The sequence below is a fragment of the Pyrus communis genome, chromosome 2 (genome assembly GCF_963583255.1).
Source record: "Pyrus communis chromosome 2, drPyrComm1.1, whole genome shotgun sequence".
NCBI classification, from domain to species: Eukaryota; Viridiplantae; Streptophyta; class Magnoliopsida; order Rosales; family Rosaceae; genus Pyrus; species Pyrus communis.
This window is the reverse complement of record NC_084804.1, coordinates 1,807,004-1,830,350: the sequence shown is the minus strand read 5'-3', so window position 1 is coordinate 1,830,350 and position 23,347 is coordinate 1,807,004. Positions and strand designations below refer to the sequence as shown.

Genomic DNA, 23,347 nt, shown 5'->3' with positions numbered 1-23,347 from the left:
TAGACTTGCTATTCAAGTCAACCTCTGTTTGCACAAATCAATTCAAGGAAAATCAATTTCTACAAAAAGATTGTAGTCGGTTCTACATATTTCTCATATATTCATCATTTGAGCGTCACTTTCTTGATTTTACTAGCCTTGTATGCGTTGAATAATATGAAAGTCCCACATCGGCCAGCTTAATTTCAAAGTAATTGCAACTTGTATTAAATGGTTTCACTCATTATACGAGGTCCGGTATAATTGGTAGTGAGCCGCAAACCCATATCTTTGATATAATTCCTTCAAGGACATTCCAAATTTCCCATAGATTGTAATGCAAACCTCGTCATATTTGAATTCAGGTAAGTTCTTATCTCAATTTTTATAAGCTCTTGCTATTTACAGTCTTTTGATTCAAAGTCGTAACTTATTTAGAGTCGATCGGATTAGAAGGTTATTCTTAAACCCTAGGAATTAGGGTTTTTGGTTTTAAAGCTAGGGCTTGCATAAATATAAAAACGTTGTGCTTTATTCGATTAGCTAGCTTTGAATGAACCTTTTTGTTCTATTCTGATTTGGAATTTTTTTCCTCTATCACTGTAGCTTTGGATCTCTCGTGCTCGTGCTCTCCTAGTGTCCTTAGAATAATATATACTGAGACAATGATGCGTTACTACCAACGAAGACAAAGGCCGACACAAGTTTCGTCAGAGCTTCCCCTTGAAATTATCGTTGAGATTTTGAGTTGGCTTCCTGTGCTGTCTTTGCTGAGATTCAAGTGCGTGTGCAAGCAATGGTTTTTGTTGCTTCAAGACTACAAGTTCATTGCAAAACACAGAGATCGGACCTGTTACACCCTCCCACCTTCTTATCATTGCGAATGGGATAAAAAACCGTTTGTGACTGTTTGTGATGAAAATTTCATGCTTAAATGTTGTTGTTCTGGCTTGTCTTTGGAGAAGAGTACAACATCCCAAGTTTGCCGTATTAGAAATCCTGCGACCCGCAAAATGCTCTACTTGCCTGATGCACAGGTGTGTGACGCAGAATTTATGGACCTCGGTTTCAATTTACTAACTGGTGAGTGTAAAGTGTCATGTGTTTATTTCAATAGGGCACAGAAAGAGGTAGGTGTTGAAGTGATAACAGTTGGAAAGGACGAAACATGGAGACCTTTGTACAAACAAAACCAGAACTGGCTGCAACGAGGCAAAGCGGTGCTGACTCAATCTTGTTGTGGGGAAGATAAGGTTGAATGGGCTCTTCATTTACCCGAAATTATAACCGAGGGGCATGATATGTGCTTACAAATTCATTCTCTTGATCTGTGGAGTGAATGTCTCACCACCACTACTCTTCCTCAAGGAGTTTTCGTAGATTTGGAGAATCTCCGGACGTTTCTTTGGGATAATCGTCCAGCCGTTGCTGATATAGTAGGGGGAGACCTTCACATCTTGGTGTTGGTAGACTTCAAGGAACACTGTTGAATGTTCTATGTATATTTCATGAATGAAACTTGTTACAAGATGCGGCATATATGGAAAAACAAACAAGACAGCTAATGCCAACATCATGATGACCTTCAAAGCTAATGCCAACATCATGATGACCTGCAATCCCTCTAAACTTATTCTATTATCCAGCTTTGGCTTTTACAATAGGAATAGCCGAAAGGAATGGATGAAAACAGTAGGTGAGAGGGAGGACCGAATATAATAGCTAGGCAATGATAGTAGGTGAGCTGTTTCTCCATCACCACTAAACACCACTTGTTATTCTTCTAATATTTAACCCTATTTTTAATAATGACATCCAATACTCCCCCTCAAGCTGGATCCAGTAGGTTGATGGATCCAAGCTTGCCAAGAAGAAGCTGAAACTGATGAGAGGCCAATGATTTTGTGAATAGGTCCGCAAGTTGATCCGAGCTCCTTACAAAATGCGTTTGGATAACCTGAGATTGAACTTGTGTACGAACATAGTGACAATCGACTTCAATGTGCTTGGTTCTCTCATGAAAAACTGGGTTGGAAGCAATGTGCATTGCAGCCTGATTGTCACAGAAAAGGGACATGGATTGATGATTGAAAACACCTAAGTCACACAGTAAACCTTTGAGCCAGATTAGTTCACACGCAGTAGATGCCATTGCCCGATATTCTGCCTCAGCACTGGATCTTGCAATGACAGTTTGTTTTTTGCTTTTCCATGAGACAAGGTTGCCTCCCACAAACGTGCAAAATCCCGTTGTAGACTTACGATCAATGGAATTGCCAGCCCAATCTGCATCACAATAACCTGTAATCTGAGTGCTTGCATTTTTCTTCATGATTATACCACGTCCCACAGAACCTTTTAGATACCGAAGTATCCTTTTGACTAGGTTAAAGTGCTCCATCGTGGGAGAGTGCATAAATTGGCTAACAATACTGACAGCATAGGTAATGTCGGGCCTTGTGATGGTCAGGTATATCAACTTACCAACCAACCGCTGATAATAACTTATGTTTGGAAGAGATTGACCCTCTAAGCTGACCTTAAGTTTAATGTCAAGAGGTGTAGGGACCGGTTTAGCATCACTCATGTTTGCTTCCTTAAGGAGATCCAGAACATATTTGCGCTGGTTAAGGAATAAGCCCTTGTGAGATGTAGCCATTTCGATGCCAAGGAAGTATCTCAGAACACCAAGATCTTTTATTGCAAAGCGTTGCTGAAGGGAGTGCTTGAGTTCTTTGATTTCTTCAGGGTTATCTCCGGTAATGATCAAGTCATCAACATACACAAGAACAACCAATGTACCAGCGGTGCCTGAGCGTACAAATAAAGAGGAGTCCGCATTGCTTCTTCCAAAACCAACACTGATAAGGACTGAACTGAGCTTAGCATACCAGGCTCTCGGTGATTGTTTAAGACCATAAATTGATTTGTGCAGTTTACACACAACATCCTGTTTATGACTTTGAGAGTGACCCGGTGGTAATCTCATGTAGACGTCTTCTTCAAGCTCACCATGTAAGAAGGCGTTTTTTACATCCATTTGATACATAGGCCATCCTTTGTTGACAGCCACAGACAAGAGTACGCGCACTGTGTTCATCTTTGCAACGGGGGCAAAGGTTTCCTTGTAATCCACATCAAATGTTTGAGTGAAGCCACGGGCCACTAATCGTGCCTTGTGTCTTTCAATAGACCCATCCGAGTTGAATTTAATCTTGTATATCCACCTGCAGCCTACTATCTTCTTTCCTTTGGGCAGTGGCACAATGCTCCAGGTTTTATGTTGATCGAGTGCATGCAGTTCATCCTGCATTGCTTGCTGCCACACTTGGGATTGGTTAGCTTCTTGAAATGATTGAGGCTCTTCATGCGCAGATATATTACTCAAATAGGCAGTGTAATTAGGTGACAACTTTTGATAAGAACAATAGTTGGATAAGGGGTGCTTGAGCTTGTACGTAACAAAGTCTTGCAGTCTTGCTGGTGGGTGCCTCTCACGAGTTGGATTTCGTCGAGGTATGGTAGGAAGAGACTCTTCTGAAGGTTCTTCAGGACCAATACTACGTAGAGTTTCATCTTCTACAGGCATGTTGCTGTCGTCATATGAATCCGGTTGATTTGGAGCCACAAGATCCATTGTGTGAGTTTGATCACCCGCATTGTTGTGTATCTCAGTCCTTGGCAGTGGAAACATGTCCAAGATAATCTCCCCCTGACTTGTACTATCCAGAGACTTACTGTAATAAGAGTTAGTTTCATGAAATTGAACATCCTTTGAAACAATTAATCTCTTAAGTTGTGGATTATAACACTTATACCCTTTTTGTGTGGACGAGTAGCCAAGGAAAATGCATTTAGTTGCCCTAGGATCAAGTTTGTCTCGATGTAATGACTGAACATGAACAAAACAGATGCATCCAAAGACTTTGAGGTGAGACAAGTCCACCTTTCTGTTCTTGACTATCTCCATTGGGGATTTGAACCCCAAAACCCTACTAGGTAATCTGTTGATCAGGTAAGCTGCTGTCATGACGCTTTGAGACCAAAAACGTTTTGGTACATTCATTTGTAACATCAATGCCCTAGTTTTTTCAAGGAGATCTCGGTTTTTTCTCTCGGCAACACCATTTTGTTGGGGTGTGCCAACACAGCTAGTTTGATGTATGATGCCATTGTTGCTCAAATATTGAGTCATGACTTGGGACATGTATTCTGTGCCATTATCAGACCTTAGGGTTTTGATTTGAGAAGAAAAATGATTTTTGACAAGGTTGTGAAAGTCCTTAAACACTTCCATCACCTCACTTTTTGATTTTAACAAATATAACCAGGTGGCTCTTGAATAATCATCAACAAAAGTTATGAAATATTTATAACCATCAAAAGATTCATTTGTTGGTCCCCATAAATCAGAGTGTACAAGCTCAAAAAGATGAGAAACTCTAGACATCGAAGACCCTAGAGGTAGTCTTGTTGCCTTTGACAAATGACAAGTTTCACAGTGGGTTGATTCTTTGCCTAAGTCAGGAAATAAGGTGGATAAGATAGGTTGAGATGGATGAGCTAGTCGTTGGTGCCACAAGGTGGAAGCTTGAATGGAGGTATGGATGGACTTTGACTTGGCATGGAACCCACAGGAAGAGCTTTTTGATATGTAATAGAGACCATCAAGGTAAAACCCCTCACCAATCGTCCTCTTGGTTATACAATCCTGAAAAATGACAGTTTTTGGTGAAAAAATGGCCAAACAATTTAAGGAATTTGTGATTCTTCCTACTGAGAGAAGTTGAAATGGAAATGATGGGACATATAGGGCCATAGACTCTATTTGATCAGATATCAGGTGGATTTTTCCCTTTCCTACAATCCTAGCACCTTCACCATTAGCAACAGATACATGTGAAGGATTATGTAGTTTCTCAAATCTATGTAACTTTGACATTTGATTAGTCATATGGTCTGTGGCACCAGAATCTACAACCCAAAAATCATGTAACTCATTTATTTTAAGAGCAGTTTGAAAAGCAGTTACGATACCTTTCAAGTCTGTCTGAGGTACATAATCAGCATCAGCTAAAAAACCTGCAAATTTGCCCATCAATGCAGTAGTACTTCCATCTTCATGATCAACCGATCCATCCTCTTTTCCCTTCTTTTGTTGGAGATACGCTGCGAACTCATTTAAAAGGATGGCAGGATTTGCAGTGAACTGTTGATAGGTATCAACATTGTTGATAGATGAAGATGTTGCAGTGTTGGCACGAGGGTGTGCTCGACTTGTCTTTGATGCGGATTTATCCTTCATGAAGTCAGGTTTGAGTTCTGGATGTAGGATCCAGCACTTGTCTCTCACATGCCCGATGTTGTCACAATGTAGGCACTTTAAATGAGGGTTTTTTCCTTTATATCTTTTTTCATTTGTCAGGTAAGCCCTAGCTTCTGTCACGTTGGTTTTTATACCATTGTTCATGACTTTTCTCCTTACTTCCTCACGTTGGATAGTTGCACAGATACTAGTGAAGGATGGTAGCTCCGAGTTCATGAGAATGTGACTTCTCAAATCCTCATATTCTGAGCTCAAGCTAGACAATAATTGAAAAATTTTATCTTCTTCAGTTCTTTTAAGGAGCACAGAGAGATCAGTTGTGTGAGGTCTGTACACATCTAACTCATTCCACATGCTTCTCAAAGAACCAAGATGTTGAACAAAGCTTTTACCTTCTTGCTGTATGTTGGAGATATCCTTCTTGAGTTGAAAGATGCGAGCTGCATTGTTTTGATTTCCATACATCTCCTTCACGGTGGTCCAAAGGATGAGAGACGACTCGGAATAGCTGAAGATTTCAGCAATATTCCTTTCCATAGAATTTAACAACCATGACATGACCAGTTGATCTTTACATAGCCACCCTCCATATTCTGGAGAAGAAGCATCTGGTGCAGGTTGACTGCCATTGATGAAACCGAGTTTGGATCTTCCACCGAGAGCAAGACTAACAGCCCTTGCCCATGGCAAATAATTAAACTCATTCAATAATACTGAACTGAGTCGTTGGTTTGGATTGATATCCATTTCAGAAGCACTTCCAGATGAAGAAGCAATGATACTTCCATCTGCCATTGTTTTTGAAAAATAAACACAGCAGGTTCGATATACAGAACTGGCTCAGGATGATGCCCGCTCTGATACCATGTTGAATGTTTTATGTATATTTCATGAATGAAACTTGTTACAAGATGCGGCATATATGGAAAAACAAACAAGACAGCTAATGCCAACATCATGATGACCTTCAAAGCTAATGCCAACATCATGATGACCTGCAATCCCTCTAAACTTATTCTATTATCCAGCTTTGGCTTTTACAATAGGAATAGCCGAAAGGAATGGATGAAAACAGTAGGTGAGAGGGAGGACCGAATATAATAGCTAGGCAATGATAGTAGGTGAGCTGTTTCTCCATCACCACTAAACACCACTTGTTATTCTTCTAATATTTAACCCTATTTTTAATAATGACATCCAATAAACACAAATGGAGTCAAAACAAGATCATCGTTCCCTTGAAAAATTTAAAGGTCGACAACACAATTTTGATGGATGAAATTGTTCTTAAACGAGCTTGTTCAAATACACTAGAGTTTCAAGGTGGATCACAACTTATTTCCTATGACATGGAAAAGAAGACTCTTATGGTTTTTGACAGTTTAGAACTCTTGAAGAAACGAATAGCTCTACTTAAGTCAACCCTCATCTCTCTCAAGGAAATGAGATCAGAGATTAACGGAGTACAAGACTAAAGGCTTATAATTTCACTGCGCATGGGCTCCTTGTTTTGCAAAATTTCATTTTTTCTGGTCATCTTTTTATATTGTTTTTGTTACTGTAAGTTTGAACTTTTTAGTCACCAGTTGTAACAGAGCACTCAGTGCTAAGATTTCACTACATGTTTTGCTGAGTTTTGTGGAAACATAGCTAGAGATCCTTAAATTTTCCCTTGAACTTCTTAAACGTCGGTGCACTTTTGAAGTAAAACCCGTGATTTCTCCAGTACACAGGATTACATTGTTGTGTTTATTTTCTTTTTTCTTTGTCGTTCGATTGGAATTACATGGTCTGGCCTTAAAGAATTTTGTTACGCTTCTCTCTTTGAAGAGAAGTTTGAGCAATTATGAATTCACTACCGATGAGAATTTGGTTAGATTCAAGTGTGCGTGCAAGCAATGGTGTTTGTTAATTGGTCAGGACAATGAGTTCATCACGAAACATCAGAGCCAGTCTGCCAGACGAATTAAGAGTGCCTTCCTCCCGATGAGAATTTCAACATTGTAAGCCGTTATGCTGGCTTATTTATGGAGAAGGGTGGTTCTTCTCAAGTTTGTCGAATCAGAAATTCTGCAACCCGCCAAATACTTTTACTTGCCCGATGCACAGGAGGGTGTCATACAAATGGTTGTTTTCAGTTCACTCACTAATGAGTGTAAAGTTTTCGATTACTTCTTTAAATTCATGTAAAGTTATAAATTGTATTGTTTTGGTGTCCTTGAAAATAAATAAACGTAAGCCTAAATCAGTAACTGGACCAAAGGCCTTCCAATATGTTTGAGTTAGAATCCTTAAGGCATTAAGGGCTGGTGGACCGAGTCATAAACAAATAAGGGAACTATAACGAAAAATCATATTTTACACTAAAAAGTTAATTATGGTTCTATTCACTTTACCATTTATTTTGTCCTTATTGTTAAAACTCAAGTCCTTTTAATTAGTTTTCCTAACAAAAAATCCCAAATGTAGTTAGGGACCAAAACTTGTGGGAGCTTTGATCCTTTAGCCATCAACTTCATAAAAAAAATTTCTGACTAATGATAGGTAGATTAATTTTTTAGACCAAATTTGCAAATCATGTGATGTGCCACTAATAAAAAATGAGCACGTTAATCAACACCTTATATAATAATTCAATTATCAACAATCATATCATATGATTTACAAAATTTGGTCTACAAAATTGATCTCCCTAGCATTACTATTTTTTTCATGATCGGTCAATTATGGTTAAACTATACAACAACAACAACAACCAAGCATTATCTCACCAAGTGAGGTTGGCTGTATGAATTCTAAAACGCTACTAAGCTCGATTTGGTTGAACTGTAGTTAAAAAAAAAAAAAAAAAAAAATCAAAACCATCATCCAAACTGGGTTATTCAGTCCGGTTCTATAATTGAACCAAAATTAAATAATAAGAACAAGAGTAGTGCTACACTTACCATCTATTTGTATCATCACTGGTAACCTCTTTCTAGTAGAAGTATGATCCCACCAATACATGTGAGTCTCATCTTTATAAGTGTCATAGTACAAATAGATGGTAAGAATAACATTTTTGTAAGTAAGAACAAAAAAAAACTACCGAACCGAACCGAACCAACTAGTTAACCTTAACTAAAATTCAACGAGGGCCCGGCCCAACAAAACAAAGCCAGCCAGAAACCCAACAACTCAAGCGAATGTTTTGTGTAGGTTAGAGTGGATGTGGAACTTAAATATCGGCAGGCAGCGGAGCTTATTTGAACCACTGACCGACTGGATGACAGGTGTTTGATACGAACAAGTTCTTCTCCGTTTGGTTTCAGCATCGCTTTCGCTTTCTCGGATCCACTAATCTTGTCAACAAGTTTGTGAATTTCCGATCATGGTAAATATCTGATCTCTTTAATTTAATTGCTCTAAGATTTTCTTATTGCAATCTTATCGTGCCGGATTCAGGATTTTAATCTCGGGGCATTGTAAAAGATCAAACTTTTTTTAACAAGAAAATAATGCGAATTTTTAACTGATGCATTTCGTCGAGCACTTGGTGGGCCATGTGGTTATCCGCCATGCTATGCGGCTGTCAGCTTCTGAGCGAGCTTCCGGGCATTGGAAAATTTCTGTTCAACTTTGTTCAAGACCCTTGATTGCCTCTTTAGTGTCTAGGGTTTCAATTGTTTTTATTTTTTATTTTAATTAAAACCTTGAAGGGTTGTCACCGGTTCAATTTTTACATGTTTCCGGCAAATTAATCCAGCTCGAGCATCGCTTTCTTGTAATCCAAAGTCCGTAAACAATATATTATCTTAATGAGTATCGGAGTCGCATTATGAAGGTCTTCCAGTTCTGATTTGGATTTGTTAATTTTGTTTTTTCATTGCAGCTTTGATTAATCCCATGTTCGATACTATGGGAGTCCAACGTGTCGCTACCAAAGAAGAAGAAGAAGAAGTGCCGCGGCAACAACCACGAGAGCTTCCCTTTGATATTGTTGCTCAGATTTTGTTGTGGCTGCCTGTGGTGTCTTTGGTGAGATTCAAGTGTGTTTGCAAGCAATGGTGTCTGTTAATTGAGGGCTACAAGTTCATAGAAAAGCATAGGGCTCAAACACGTTACAGTTTGCCACCTTGTTATCAATGCCAATGGGATAAGGGGAGAATGAAGGGAGTTGCTTCCTATGGGGATTTCGAGCTTCAGTGTGATTGTAGTGGCTTGTTTTTGGAGAAGAGTAAAACTTCTCAAGTTTGCCGTATTAGAAATCCTGCAACCCACAAAGTGCTCTACTTGCCCAAGGCACCCGAGGGTACCAGAGTAGTTCTGGACCTCGGTTTTAATTCCCTTACTGGTGAGTGTAAAGTGGCCTGTGCTTATCGCCGAGAGGGCAGTTTAGTAGGTGTTGATGTTATAACAATTGGAAAGGATGAAATGTGGAGACCCTTGCTCCGCCAAAAGCTGAATTTTCTGGAACAAGGCAGATGGGTGGTAAAGCCAAATTGTTGTGAGGAAGATAAGGTTAACTGGGCTATTTATATCTCCAAAATTGTAAAAGATGAACATGATGATCATTCGTGCCTACAAATTCAGTCTCTTGATCTGTGGAGTGAATGTCTCACCACAACTACTTTGCCCCAGGGAGCTTTCCTAAATTTGAAGAATGTTCGGGCTTTTCCTTGGGATCTCTGTCTAGGCGTTGCTGAAACAGTAGGGGGAGCCATTCACATCTTGGTGTTAGAAGACTTCAAGGAACACAAATGGAGTCGAAACAAGATCATCATTCCTTTGAAAAATTTAAAGGTCGACCACACAGTTTGGACGGATCATTTAGTTCTCACACAAGCTCATTCTAGCTCACTCAGATTTCGAAATGGCCGAGGGCAAGTTCTTTCCTATGACATGGAAACTGAGGACCTTGAGGTTTTGGAACGTTCGGAATTCCTCAGGAAACGACTTGCTCTACGCAAATCAACCCTCGTGACTCTAAAGGGAATGAGACTAGGGGAGTAGACTACTAGCTAGAGCAATTACGACTTCAGTCCACATGGGTTTTTGTTTTCAAAATTTCCCTTGTTGTTTTGTATATTGAAGCTGTTCATGTTGATCTTCAAGATTTTTGTTATACTTCTCTCTTTCAAGAGCAATTTGAATTTTTTTTTTTTTTTTTTTTTTTTGGTTGTTCTAGACGAAATATTTGAACCTTTTACTTGTGCCAATTGCTACATTGATCCCAAAGTTTATATCTTTTGAACATGAAGGCGTTGTACAAATGGACGTTGTTTCAATTCACTCGCTCATGATTAATGCGCAAAAATTACAACTTTATATACGTTCATCTTAAGAACCAGTGTTTTCACGCATCTTTTTTTTTATGTTCACGATTAATGCGCAAAAATAATGATGCTTAAATATCACTAGATTTCCTCCAAATAGCATCCAAACGATTTGATCTCATAAACAGTCAAACAAAGCTCTTAAAAAGCCTTATACATCAAATACATTAATCCATTTTAGGGTTTTAGCCAAGCTTTGCAAGAACATCATTGAGGGAAGATACGGTTGCGGTGTAGTACTTCTCTGCTTCCGGGGTGCTCTTGATCTTTGCTGCGTAGTCCAACTGTCCCCAGACACAAAAAACAAAAGTATATGAATCAATGCAAACCAAAATCTATGTCAAGTAAAAGTCGTGCATGTGTCATTGTGAACTTACGCCGTCAATGTCCTTGAAGAGCTTTCCGGTGAGTTCCTTGAGGGGCTCCTTCTCGGCTTTAGATTTGGCAGAAATGACTGTCTTGAGGTCATAACGGAGATATGAGGCTCTGAGACGAAGATCGTTCTGGACGTAAGGCCATGCCTTTTTGTCAATGTACTCCTTGACAGCTAAAATCTCCTTGGCCGACTCCTTCGCCCTCGCGGCTGCCTGAGCCGGAGTGAGTGGTTGGATGAAGAACCTCTCCTTCAATGGCAGGTCAAGGTCTCTTGCCTCATCCGAGTTTAGGGTTCCAGCTGCCACAACGATAACAAATTCACCTCCATAAGTTCCTCAACACACCCAATTAACAATTCATGCATTTCATAGTCTCAATGTTTCTGATCAAACTAAACATAAAGCGTGGCAAATCCAATTCCAATGATTAATAATGCAATTAAATTAAGTGTTTTTTTTAATAAGCACTTGAAATTTTATGTTCTAATAAAAACAAGACTCATGAGCAAAAGTGCTTCTTCCATAAACAATCTCAAACGAGTCCTAAAACATTATACGTTTTTTCAGCTTCGTAACAAGTTTCTGTATTACGTTTTAGTATTCTAATGCAATTGCCATGCTAAGACTGAAAAGTGGTGACAAGGTCAAGAGTGAAGGGCTTACCCAATCCCCCGGAGGGTGGTGGAGGGGGACCGACTTTGATGGGCTTAGCCTCGGCAAGCACAGCTTGGACAAATGATCCGGAGGCCAAACCAACCGCGACGAGACCAAGCACGGCCCTACGGCTAGTTTCGGGCTCCGAAGGCACTTGCTGGGCTCTAATGGTGAGCCCGGACCTCGCCACGGCTAGCCTGCCGGTGCTGCTGACCGTGTTCAAGCGTGACGAGCCACTGAGGTGGAGGCTGCCCTCCAAAATTGCCTGGGAGGAGCCGTGCATGCCAGCCATTGAAGCCATAGCTTGTGCCATTTCCTGAACCTTCCTAACTTTCTGAGTAGTTTTATTTGCTTTTTAACAACGACCAGTTTTCAGTGGCAGAAATGTGGAAATTATATTGTTTTGGGTGGATGATTTGTAACGACCTTATCTGCCATTTTCTGGTTGGATAAGCTGGATATGGCTTTAGCCAATGGGAGGTTGACAAGTGCTCCTTGTTGCATTTTCTATTTGACAAGCTGGATAATGTTCCAACTAGGATTGTATTATTTGTACACGTGGACTCCATGAGATTATGACAATGATGTTATTAGTCTCTAGCACAATAGCATCCATCTGAGCCTCATCACAACCGTCAACCATGAGATTTTGTTCAAGTGAAAATTTGAGAAACTCCCCTACTTTCATGATGTGATTATGACAATATTTTGAATCAATTGTGCAGTTTTTACGCATTTTAAATTCTCACATGATATTATGCATATTTGGTTTGTTGTACTTACATATACTCGTGACATGTATTTTTTTTTTTTTCGAAAATTCTTTACAATCGAAGTCACTTCTTAGTTCTTGTTCTATTTTTGTTTATCTAGATGGAATTATGTACAAAGGATTATCTACATCTATTTGATCAGTGGTTAGAGGATGAATTCTGTTTATACATATTTCACCAATCTGGAAATTACCGAGCACCAGTCAACTTTATACCTTCAGAGACCCACTGAAGAGTTATGCTAAAACACCTTTGCCGAAGCACATGAGTTATTTTCCATTCATGTGTTAAAGCCAAATTTAATGTCTGCCAAAATAATTGAACTTTGAAAACGGATTCAATGAATTTATAGTGATACAAATCTAGGTTGTTATGATTTAAAAACGGATTTAAAGATAGACCAAATTTAATGTCTGCCAAAATAATTGAACTTTTACCCTAACTACTCTTCTTAATTTTTAGTTGTCGAATTAAATGATTTAAAGAAAACCAAAAGAAAAAAAAAAAATTTAAAAACCATATATGAAACATAAAAAGGGATGTGAAAATAACACCATCTTATAAAATTCTTTGTATGTGTGGAAAACGACCATATTTTGTATGTGTGCCAAAATAATTGAACTTTTACCCTAACTACTCTTCTTAATTTTTAGCTGTCGAATTAAATGATTTAAAGAAAACCAAAAGAAAAAAAAAAAATTAAAAACCATATATGAAACATAAAAAGGGATGTGAAAATAACACCATCTTATAAAATTCTTTGTATGTGTGGAAAACGACCATATTAAATAAATCAATTAACTTGGGTCCTTGGACCCACAAAAACCCGACCCGGCCCAAATAATCACCAGTCTTTTTGGAGGAGCGTGTCAATGTTGGTACCGCCAGATCCAATTTCAAAATTTTCACTCTCCTCCGTCTTCTTTCTCCTTTCTGCCAAAATCCCTAATTCGATCTCACCAATCCAAACCCCAGTTTGTGCAAATCCGAGCCTCGGCTCAACCAGATCGACGGCCAAGAACGGGACCTGATTCATGGCTTCTCGCAACCAGAACAGGGCTCCTCGGAGTCCGTTTTCGGTAAGTTTTACATTTTCATTTCATAACTTTGATTTTTTGAAAAATAGAATAAAAAAATTTAAACTTGACAGTTTTGGGTTCGAAATTGATGGAAAATTTAGGAAATCAATGTTGGGGTTTGGTTGCAAATTAATGTTTGAGTAGGAGTGTGTACAGAAGGATTTCAAATGGTTGAATTTAATTGTGGGTTTTTGTTTTGTGTAGAAAAAGAGTAGTCTTGATGAAGTTCCCTTAGACAAGCGGCGAAGAATCGAAACAAGAAAACCGGAGGTACCGAGTAGCATGGGCCGCCAACGACCGCCACTTGCTGTTGTTAAGCAAGATGCAGCAGGTACCAGTGATATAGGCAGTGTGGAGGGATCAGAGTGTGGCAATGTTGAGTTTACGAAGGAAGAAGTCGAGGCGTTGTTGGTTGAGAAGTTAAAAGTGAAGAAATTTGATCATAAGGTTTATTTCTCACTCAATTGTTTTAAATAGGGCTTTTTTGTGTGCTTATTTTGAACCATGAATTGATGGTTTGTTCTGACGTTTTCTATTTGATTATATGGCAGGGGAAAGCTGAGCAGTTAGCTGATTATAGTAAGAGGCTGAAGCTATGCATCAGATGGTTGCAGCAGGTTGAGGAAGGGCATATTCTCGAGGAGGAAAAGCTTCGGAATGCATTGGCTTCTGCTGAAAAAAAATGCTCGGATACTGGTAGTTGTTTGCTCTTTATTCATTCCATTGTCTGTTGGAGTGGCATAATTTCATAACCGGACCAATAAATTGCTTGTACGTGGTGGTATCTTAATAATATAGAGTATTTAGTTGGAAATCTCAAGTAATTCGTCAAGTAGTATCGTGCTTTTGTTACAAATGAACCTATGTGGTTATATTGTGCTTGATATTCAAGTTTTTGTTCAGAGGAACAGATTTGTAATCTGTGTTCAATTTTTTTATTTCCTAAGAGGTGGAAATGAAAGACAAGGTCGATGAGCTCAATGCCGTAAACTCAAAGCTGAGGGAAAGTATGGCTGCTTTGGAAGAGAAACTTGCAAAGGAAGAATCAGAGAAGTTGGTAAGGTTTCCAGTCACGTGGTTACACACTAATTTCGGTGATATAATTGTTACCCCTGCTTTTGTTTTTGGCTCGTGGTGTTCTCGTCACATGTTTTATTTTCATCCCTTTGCTTGGCATACAGGATGCAATTGCTAGTCATAGAAGTGAAAAGGAAGCAAGGGATGCAGCTGAGAAGTTGCAAGCTTCTCTCTCACAGAAGCTTGAAATAGTGCGGGAGGAGAAATTAGTTGCAGACCAGAAGGTAGTACAGTCAGTTTTTTTCTCTTCTTTCTGCATATTACTTTTCTTTTCCCAATTCCCCTCCGGTTTATCAAAATTTGCAATTGGTATATTTCTAAAATTGTGTCGCTGCAGGTTTCTTCGTATCAGGACTTGTATAATCGAGCACAAGAGTACAACAAGAGTCTACAACAGTACAATAGCAAACTCCAAAAAGATCTTGAAACTGCCACCGAGTCTCTCAAACGAGTTGAAGATGAGAAAAGGACTGTTCTGGAGACCCTTAGCAATTTGAGGGTTCACAATAAGGCATTGCAAGATGAGTTGGCTAAAGTAACAGTAAGTATCTGTGCAGCATTCCTTGCATTGATGATATCTATTTTCAGTTCAATTTTTTTGTTAACTGAGGATGGTTTATTGGGAATAATCCATTTATTCATCTGGAATTTAAGAATATATCACGTCTCTTTATTGTATGCACATTTGTGTGTAGGCTTCATTGGAAGAAACATTAAAGCAGAAGGAACTATTAGATAATGAAATCAAATGCCTTCGTGGGGAACTGCAACAAGTTAGAGATGACCGCGATCGGCATGCAAGAGAGATTCAAGATTTGAGGGATCAAGTGGTGAAGTACAAGGAAAACACTGAATTGTCATGTGAAGAGTTGGATAGGTTGATGAGAAAATCAAAAGCCTTGGAGGTTTGTGTTACGTTCTTTTTATTTTATTTTGTTTTAATTTTTTAATTTGTGATTTCCTCATTTATCAAGTTTTTAATATTGTGGTGGGCATGCTTTTCCAGGAAAGAGATTCATCTCAAAAACAGGAGATAGATACATTAAAGCATGAGTTATTTGCTGCAAATGATAAACTTAAGGTAATATTAATTTAATACGAGTTTCAAAACGTTTCTTATACCTGTCAATTCATTAGTTAACCTATACTGTTTATTTTCTTTTAGATGGTCAGTCGATCCGCTTCAGAAACATTGACAGAATTTGAAGAACATAAGAGAATCGTGCAGGAGCTACAAAACCGCCTGGCTGAATCAGAGTTGCAAATACTAGAAGGAGAGAAGTTAAGGAAAAAATTACATAACACCATTCTGGTAATTTTTCAATGCTTGACATGTTATAGAATCAGCAAGATTTCAGGGTACTAATATTCTTCTTTAATAGGAATTAAAAGGTAATATCAGGGTATTCTGTCGAGTCCGCCCATTGCTACCTGATGATGCTAATGCAACAGAAACTCCTGTAGTTTCTTATCCTACAGCAACCGAATCTCTTGGCAGAGGCGTTGACTTGGTACAAAATGGTATGAGCATGTCTAATGTTTTTTGGCTTCAATTTAATCTAGTTTAAAATCATATAGACGTATACACCACTTTGGATCTAATTACACTAAAAATGTCTGAACTTGTAGGCCAAAAATTTAATTTTACATTTGACAAAGTGTTTCACCACGAGACTTCCCAACAAGACGTTTTTGTGGAAATATCGCAACTTGTACAAAGTGCACTTGATGGCTACAAGGTACATGTTGAATCTTGTTTATATGCTTTTAAAGGCATTACATGTTCATTAGGCTGATTTTTTTTTTTCTCGGCATTTTAAACGGTGACACTTATTTCCCCTATTATTTTGGTTTCTAAGTGCATAATCTAGCATAACTTTTGCCTTTAGCAATTGGCTGTCAGGCTTTAATATTGGGTATTTTGGTTATGTATCGATCCTTTTTCTCTCATTTTAAGTGTATTTTTGGATTATGTTTTTAGAATTAGAACAGCTTCTAACCTTTTGGTGAATTCTTTTACGTTTCATACAGTTAAAGACATGTACTAAATAGAATTCTGATTGTCTTTTTTCAGGTCTGCATATTTGCTTATGGTCAAACAGGTTCCGGAAAAACTTATACTATGATGGGCAAACCAGATGCTCCGGAGCAGAAAGGTTTAATACCTCGTTCACTCGAGCAAATATTCCAAACGAGTCAAGCTCTTCAGGCCCAGGGTTGGAAATACAAAATGCAGGTACTATAACTTGTTTTTTGTTTGTTTAGTTTTGCAAATTATAATGCCCTTCTAATAATATGCAGGCCTCAATGCTCGAAATATATAATGAGAACATTCGTGACTTATTATCCACTAGTCGTTCAAGCAGTGCAGACTTGTTAAAGACAGAAAATGGTGTTTGCGGAAAGCAGTACACGATAAAGCATGATGCAAATGGAAACACTTACGTTTCTGACCTGACGATCATTGACGTTTGTAGCATAAACCAAATTTCATCTCTTCTGGAACAGGCTGCACATAGCAGGTATACATTAAAATTCAAGAGTATCCATATTGGCCTTGTGATATTTTATTTGAAAGGCTGCACTTAGCAATGTTAATGTCAAGTTTTCAAAACATCAAAACTGATGTGGCTTTTCATTCTTGAATGCTATTTCTTTGGTGTCATTTTAGCGTTACATCTAATTTGCAGTACTATCAATGATATTTTTGTATGCAACTTTCGATATATGATTATGTACTTTTTTGATGCTGTCATATATGATCTCTTGATCTCTTAGGTCTGTAGGCAAGACTCATATGAATGAGCAATCTTCGAGAAGCCATTTCGTGTTTACCTTGCGTATATCTGGGATTAATGAGGTTTGTTTTCCACATGCGCTGATTTGTTCTTACTTTTAAGCAATCTTTCATTGGCTTGTTCTAAGTTTAACTACTGATATGCTTTTTAACCTTGTTAGAACACTGAACAACAAGTCCAGGGAGTCTTAAATCTTATTGACCTAGCTGGAAGTGAAAGATTGTCAAGGAGTGGTGCAACTGGAGAGCGGTTGAAGGAAACTCAGGTTCTTTCTTCTTTAAAATCCCCAATCTTTTTCTCCCGGATACATGTGAAATATTCTCAGTTTTTATTATCGGTTAGCTAACAATGTCATTAATAATTAGGCCATTAACAAAAGTTTGTCATCGTTGAGCGACGTCATATTTGCTTTGGCGAAAAAGGAGGACCATGTTCCTTTTAGGAACTCCAAGCTGACATATCTTCTACAGGTATAGTTATCTTTGATTGTTTTACCATTATGGCAGCTTGCTTTATTCTCAAGGAATTGGAATAGTTTCATCGTTGGATGACATCTGAATGTATAAACAGCCTTGTCTGGGAGGAGATTCGAAAACGCTCATGGTTGTCAACATCTCTCCGGATTCCTCTTCAGTTGGGGAATCCCTTTGCTCTCTTCGTTTCGCTGCTAGGGTCAATGCCTGCGAAATCGGGATTCCTCGAAGGCAAACGTCCATGAAGCCTGTCGATAATCGTTTAAGTTACGGCTAGCCTTCGTCATCATTTTCGTTATTCATTCGGTTTATGTCGTCCGTACGAGGGAAAGCGTGTGTTGTGTGTATAATGGAGGCAGATTTGGGGTGTGTAAGGTTTGTTTTTTGTAGTTCTTGTGCTTCGAGGTGCTACAAAATCTGTACTTCTAAATTTGTATCCTGTGCTAAGAGATCCATATAGAATTATTGCCTTGGTAACTTGATTGATCGCTGTGATGAACGCTTGTATCACAATTAATGATTAACATATTCCATCGTGGAGATTTCTTTAGCTCTTTGACATGGGATCATCTTTATATCTTCATGTTTACTTTCGTGTTATTTAGTTTTAAATGTGCGTTAAATTATTCCGATGTTATGAAAGTAGTTGATGTCACACTCTATAATTGATTTTCTATAAAGATTAGCACAACTCTCTATAAGCTGTTCTAATATTTTTAATTTTTTGACAAAGAACAATATTCACATTCTCCCAATAAAAAAACGAAAATGCAATAATTCTGTTCATTTTCTTTATTATCGATATATTTGGTCACATTACAAAAAAATCGAATTTACTCTTCTTCTACAATAAGTTTAAATTTCCCGTCTCACACTCGATATCAATCTAAATTAATACATCACTTGAAAGCAAAGTAATTGTGAACGATGAGGATAAAGTGGGCGCAACAGCATTCATATCAATCCTAACTTGTTTGTTTCCCAACCAGTTTTTATAAAATATCAAGCGTGTTGTTGTCAAGATGTGACAAAAAATGGAAAGGGATATTTCCGGATCTCTCTCATCAAATCCATCAAATCTACCAATTCGAGACCTTGAAATTTAATTTAACAGGTTATTATAACTTTTAAAAATGGTCTTTGTTTTTAGCCGTTAGATCAAATTTTAAAGACTCAAATTGATGGAATTGATGGATTTGGTGGAAGGGATGCGGATAAGAAATATTAATTCCAGAGTTGTCCAAACAGGCACGGATATCCGAATCAAAAACTACAAAAGGCCACCCAACCGAGCCAAGCCAGAGAAGAAGCAGAGAAGGAAGAGGAAGATGGCAAGTCATCTACAAGAAGAGAAGCAGCTCACTAGGCCCAAAGCCATAAAAGTCGACTCTGTGGAGACTTGGGACTTGTATGTTTCCCAAGCCACCAACCAAGGCTGCCCTGTAAGTCTCCTCAACTCTCTCGATTTCCCGTTTGATTCGAGCGGTATTCTAATCTAATCTAAACTACATGAGAATGGGGATTCGAACTTGCACAAAAGAAGCACACCGCTCTAGCCATCTTGGCCGTTGCACGTGAACATGATTAATTTGAACACAACCTTAGAATTATGAGTTTTTTTGTTGAATTGGTTTTTGGTTGGATGTGTTTGTAGATTATTGCACATTTCACTGCTTCGTGGTGCATGCCTTCGGTGGCTATGAACTCATTCTTCGAGGAAATTGCCTCAGAGTATTCGGTTGTTCTGTTTCTCACCGTTGATGTCGACGAGGTTAAGGTAATTAACCAAATTTCTTTAAACAAGTATATGTCTAATTTGTATATGTATATGTATTATATCGATCCGGTAAAGATATATGACAGACCCATCTTTGCATTTGATGATGGTTCTGAACTTGAACTAGCTTCCGAGCTTTTGATCCGCTGTTTTCGAGCCATATCTGTTTCGAGGTTATGGCAAACTTCACGAGTTTACGAACCATTTTTGTTGCAGACAGATGATTCAAAGAAATGGTGATAAAAGAGGACTAAAAACTCACATTCATGGGAATTTCCGTTTAGGGGTTTGAATGTTGCTTGAGTTTTTGTTTATAATTTTTCGGAAATCGCTTTCACTCATGTGTGTTTTACAAATCTTTTCACTACGAAGATAAGAAAGTTGGAAGACTTATATGTCAAGTACTTGCAGTAATCGGACAATCAAAGAGAGGGACTAAAACCTGCTATTCACGGGGATTTCGTTGTTGTTTATGATGGCGTCTCCTTCTTGTGTTTTCTCAGGAGATAGCGACTCGACTGGAGATAAAGGCGATGCCAACGTTTTTGCTGATGAGGGAAGGTGGAACGGTTGAGAAGCTCGTGGGTGCCAATCCGGAAGAGATAAGGAAAAGGATCGAGGGTTTCGTTCAGTCCATACGTGTGGACGTTGCATAGCAGCAGATTGCAGTTTGAAGTTGTGAAATAAGTGGTTGTGGAGCGTTTTAACACAGATATATGGGTGATAAGTTTTTACCTTGGCTGCTGTACGGATGATAAGTTTGTAACTTTTTTTTCCTTGTATTCTTTCTGTCTTTTGCCGCAAAACCGAGTGTAGTGATGTTGTATGATTCATACAGGCGACCATACTTAATGAGATAGTCGTCATTGTTTGTATTCTTTCTGTCGCTAGTGATCAAATGTGTGTCTTTGAACTTCAAAAGTTATAAATTGTGCTTGTAAATGCAGTGGGAAATTCAGATGAATGTGTTAAGAAGTTGCTTTTCATTTGAGTTTTAATAGCCGCATTATGATTTAGGGCAGTAATTTACACACTTTTGCTTTCTCCTTTACTTTCGTTGATTCTCCTTCTGACTATTTAATCAAAAGTAAAATAAGGGTGTCGTGAGAAAATGAGAGTGCGAAAATCACTTTCCACAATATAAACCATGATAACGTTTCTTGGATAACATAGTGAATGCAAGGAGCTTGTAACTCACGAATAGAGGCATTGATTTTGCATCTGTGATCCTGTGTTTGAATTTCGCTTGACCAAATATCTGCGTCAGACCGAACCATGCCCAATTTTAGTGGGCCTTGAAATTCAGAGAATGTTAAAGCCCATATTTTCCATGTGTTGGATCCAAAATTAAAAGGCCAAGTGTTTTGAACTCAAGGCCCAATGCAAAGAACCAAGGGACTAAAAACAAAATAAAACAAAATACAAGGGTGCAAAATAAAAAAAGAAGGAACTTTTTAATGGCACGTTTTGTGGTGTCTCCATTTTTGCTTGCCTTTCCATAATTTGCAATAAAATAATATCCCTCCACCTTTTTCTTTTCCTCCCGCATATATATTTCCAACCACCGAGATCCCATCAACCAAAATTCACTCAGAAAATTATTTAATAAAAAAAAATTAATTTCGGAATATTCCTTCCCATTGCGTTTCCCGGCCGACCACGGCGGCGCTGCCTCTGCAGGGTTCACCGCCGGAAATTCGGAATTTCCGGCAAGCATTAGAACATGGGTTCCCCGCCGCAGAATCCCAACTGGGTATTCGATTATGGTGTGATTGAGGACATTCTTGTGCCAGGCGGTGAACTTCCGTCTCTTGACCCGCCCGGTTTCTCTTGGCCGGATCATTCATTTGCCGGTCCGACCGCTCCCAGGTAGCGTATCCTCATTTTTGGTAACAAAGTTCATCTTTTTGCTGCAATTGGGTTTTCCTTGCTGTTGAATGCGAATTGGGAATCAATGTTTTATAATTTTTTTTTTCTGGTGATTATCCAATTTATTTTAATACTGTTTTATTTGAATCGTAAATGAGGAATTTGTTGATTTCATCTCGAATTTGTAAGGAGCTGTCAATTTCTCGCTTTAATTTTGGTCAATTACCCGAACTTTTATGACTGACCAATTTCTTCCTAAACTTTAATTTCAGCTGGGTACCTCTGAAACTTTTATAATTGGTCAATTTCTTCGTGAAGTTTAATTTTATAATTCTGGATTTTGTATATGAATTATGGATCCTATTTTGTTTGATGAGTGAGATGTAATATATAATATTGCAGGACTTAATTTGGTGGTTTATAATAGTCATTAACTGCTCAATTTTATTGCAAATTATGAAAAATGCTGGCCGTTTTAGTTGAATTTAATTTAATCAAAAGAGGATGCTGTAGTTTGATGAGTAATGACATAGACACTGTTAAAAGTATTCCTTTTGAACATTTTCTGGCTGTACTATGTTGACCAAGATCAACTTTCTTTGTTTTGACGATGAACTCAGCCATGAACTCATTTTCGTGTTGCTGTTTTATTTCTCAGCACGGAATTTGATGACTCATTTGGAAATCCAGACAGCATGAAGGAAACTGGGTTGCGAAAACGGTATGTCATTTTGTGTTTGTTTTGGAGTTTAGTTGGAATAACTTTGCTATGTAACTATCCTTCTGTTTCATTGGGATTGAATTGCGCTTATTGTTTCAATCGCAGGGCGAGGACTGGATCAAGCAGTGTGTCTGGTTCTAAAGCATGTAGAGAGAAAATGCGGCGGGATAGACTGAATGACAGGCATGCTCTAGTTCTCTAATTCTCAAAGAACTCTCCGTGTCTTTCTCATTCTTTCTTACTCGCTTTCTCATCTTGACTTTTCGCATAATCCTAAGGTTCGTGGAATTGAGTTCTATCCTTGAACCTGGAAGGCCACCCAAAACTGACAAGGTTGCTATACTGGGTGATGCTGTTCGAATGGTAACTCAGTTACGTGGGGAAGCCCTACAGCTAAAGGAGTCAAGTGCAAATCTGCAGGAGACGATAAATGAGTTGAAGGTATGTCTGTTTATTTATTATATGAGGATGCAGTTCGTGTAAGAAGTTTTGTTATCTAAACTGCTTGAATAGCTGAGTCATTGCTTTCGATAATTTTTATATATACCTTTTCTGCAGGCTGAGAAGAATGAACTTCGTGATGAGAAGCAGAGGCTGAAAGTGGAGAAGGACAACATCGAGCGTCAAATTAAAGCCTTGGGTACTCAACCAAGCTTCCTTCCTCACCCTGCTGCAATCCCAACTCCGTTTTCTGCCCCGGGCCAAGTTGTTGGCGGGAAAATGATGCCCTTCGTCGGATACCCTGGAATGTCCATGTGGCAGTTCATGCCACCAGCTGCAGTTGATACCTCACAGGACCATGTTCTCCGCCCTCCTGTTGCTTGAGTTGGCAGCTTTGAATTATGTCTTACCGGTGCTCATAGAAGCCTTCAAAGTTATTTCTCGTTATTGATTATTTTGTTCCAGCTTTCGACTTTGATTGACTGCTTTGGATAAAAGTTGTAGTTCTCACCAACCATCATCAACCATTACCTCTGTAGATTGTATGATTTTCCATTTTTGACCTGTAAATTGTTCGGGATCGAAGATTTCTGTGCTATAAAATGCAAAACTTGGAGGCATTCATGACATTCTTGGTTTATTTTTAGCAATGTTATGTATCGTTGTTTGGTAGTATTTGACCTTTCTCTTG

General features: G+C 38.5%; 6 protein-coding genes across 6 annotated transcripts; 5 read left to right on the top strand and 1 right to left on the bottom strand.

The window, feature by feature from the left end:
- Positions 1-644: 644 nt before the first annotated feature.
- On the top strand, positions 645-6,780 carry LOC137727050 (putative F-box protein At1g50870). The gene is made up of 2 exons (XM_068465993.1): positions 645-1,458; positions 6,509-6,780. The coding sequence occupies exons 1-2, from the start codon at positions 645-647 to the stop codon at positions 6,778-6,780; spliced, it is 1,086 nt and encodes a 361-aa protein (XP_068322094.1).
- Positions 6,781-8,521: 1,741 nt separating this feature from the next.
- On the top strand, positions 8,522-10,461 carry LOC137725557 (putative F-box protein At1g50870). Its single transcript, XM_068464282.1, has 2 exons — positions 8,522-8,678; positions 9,177-10,461. Exon 2 carries the CDS (start codon positions 9,191-9,193, stop codon positions 10,295-10,297), a length of 1,107 nt encoding a protein of 368 aa, XP_068320383.1. The 5' UTR covers positions 8,522-8,678; positions 9,177-9,190; the 3' UTR covers positions 10,298-10,461.
- A 227-nt stretch (positions 10,462-10,688) lies between these two features.
- LOC137725558 (oxygen-evolving enhancer protein 3-2, chloroplastic-like) lies at positions 10,689-12,028 on the bottom strand. The gene is made up of 3 exons (XM_068464284.1): positions 11,658-12,028; positions 10,998-11,293; positions 10,689-10,904 (listed from the first exon to the last, which is right to left on the bottom strand). Exons 1-3 carry the CDS (start codon positions 11,959-11,961, stop codon positions 10,806-10,808), a joined length of 699 nt encoding a protein of 232 aa, XP_068320385.1. The 5' UTR covers positions 11,962-12,028; the 3' UTR covers positions 10,689-10,805.
- A 1,296-nt stretch (positions 12,029-13,324) lies between these two features.
- On the top strand, positions 13,325-18,400 carry LOC137726277 (kinesin-like protein KIN-14C). Its single transcript, XM_068465180.1, has 17 exons — positions 13,325-13,500; positions 13,705-13,947; positions 14,052-14,196; positions 14,448-14,557; positions 14,682-14,801; positions 14,915-15,118; positions 15,273-15,482; positions 15,584-15,658; positions 15,743-15,889; positions 15,960-16,098; positions 16,207-16,316; positions 16,652-16,813; positions 16,879-17,099; positions 17,356-17,437; positions 17,536-17,640; positions 17,741-17,845; positions 17,946-18,400. Exons 1-17 carry the CDS (start codon positions 13,456-13,458, stop codon positions 18,123-18,125), a joined length of 2,403 nt encoding a protein of 800 aa, XP_068321281.1. The 5' UTR covers positions 13,325-13,455; the 3' UTR covers positions 18,126-18,400.
- Positions 18,401-19,130: 730 nt separating this feature from the next.
- On the top strand, positions 19,131-20,589 carry LOC137726141 (thioredoxin-like protein CXXS1). Its single transcript, XM_068465016.1, has 3 exons — positions 19,131-19,290; positions 19,503-19,625; positions 20,129-20,589. The coding sequence occupies exons 1-3, from the start codon at positions 19,177-19,179 to the stop codon at positions 20,279-20,281; spliced, it is 390 nt and encodes a 129-aa protein (XP_068321117.1). The 5' UTR covers positions 19,131-19,176; the 3' UTR covers positions 20,282-20,589.
- Positions 20,590-21,123: 534 nt separating this feature from the next.
- Positions 21,124-23,285, top strand: LOC137725315 (transcription factor ILR3-like). Its single transcript, XM_068463961.1, has 5 exons — positions 21,124-21,494; positions 22,153-22,215; positions 22,321-22,398; positions 22,494-22,656; positions 22,774-23,285. The coding sequence occupies exons 1-5, from the start codon at positions 21,349-21,351 to the stop codon at positions 23,038-23,040; spliced, it is 717 nt and encodes a 238-aa protein (XP_068320062.1). The 5' UTR covers positions 21,124-21,348; the 3' UTR covers positions 23,041-23,285.
- Positions 23,286-23,347: the final 62 nt, after the last annotated feature.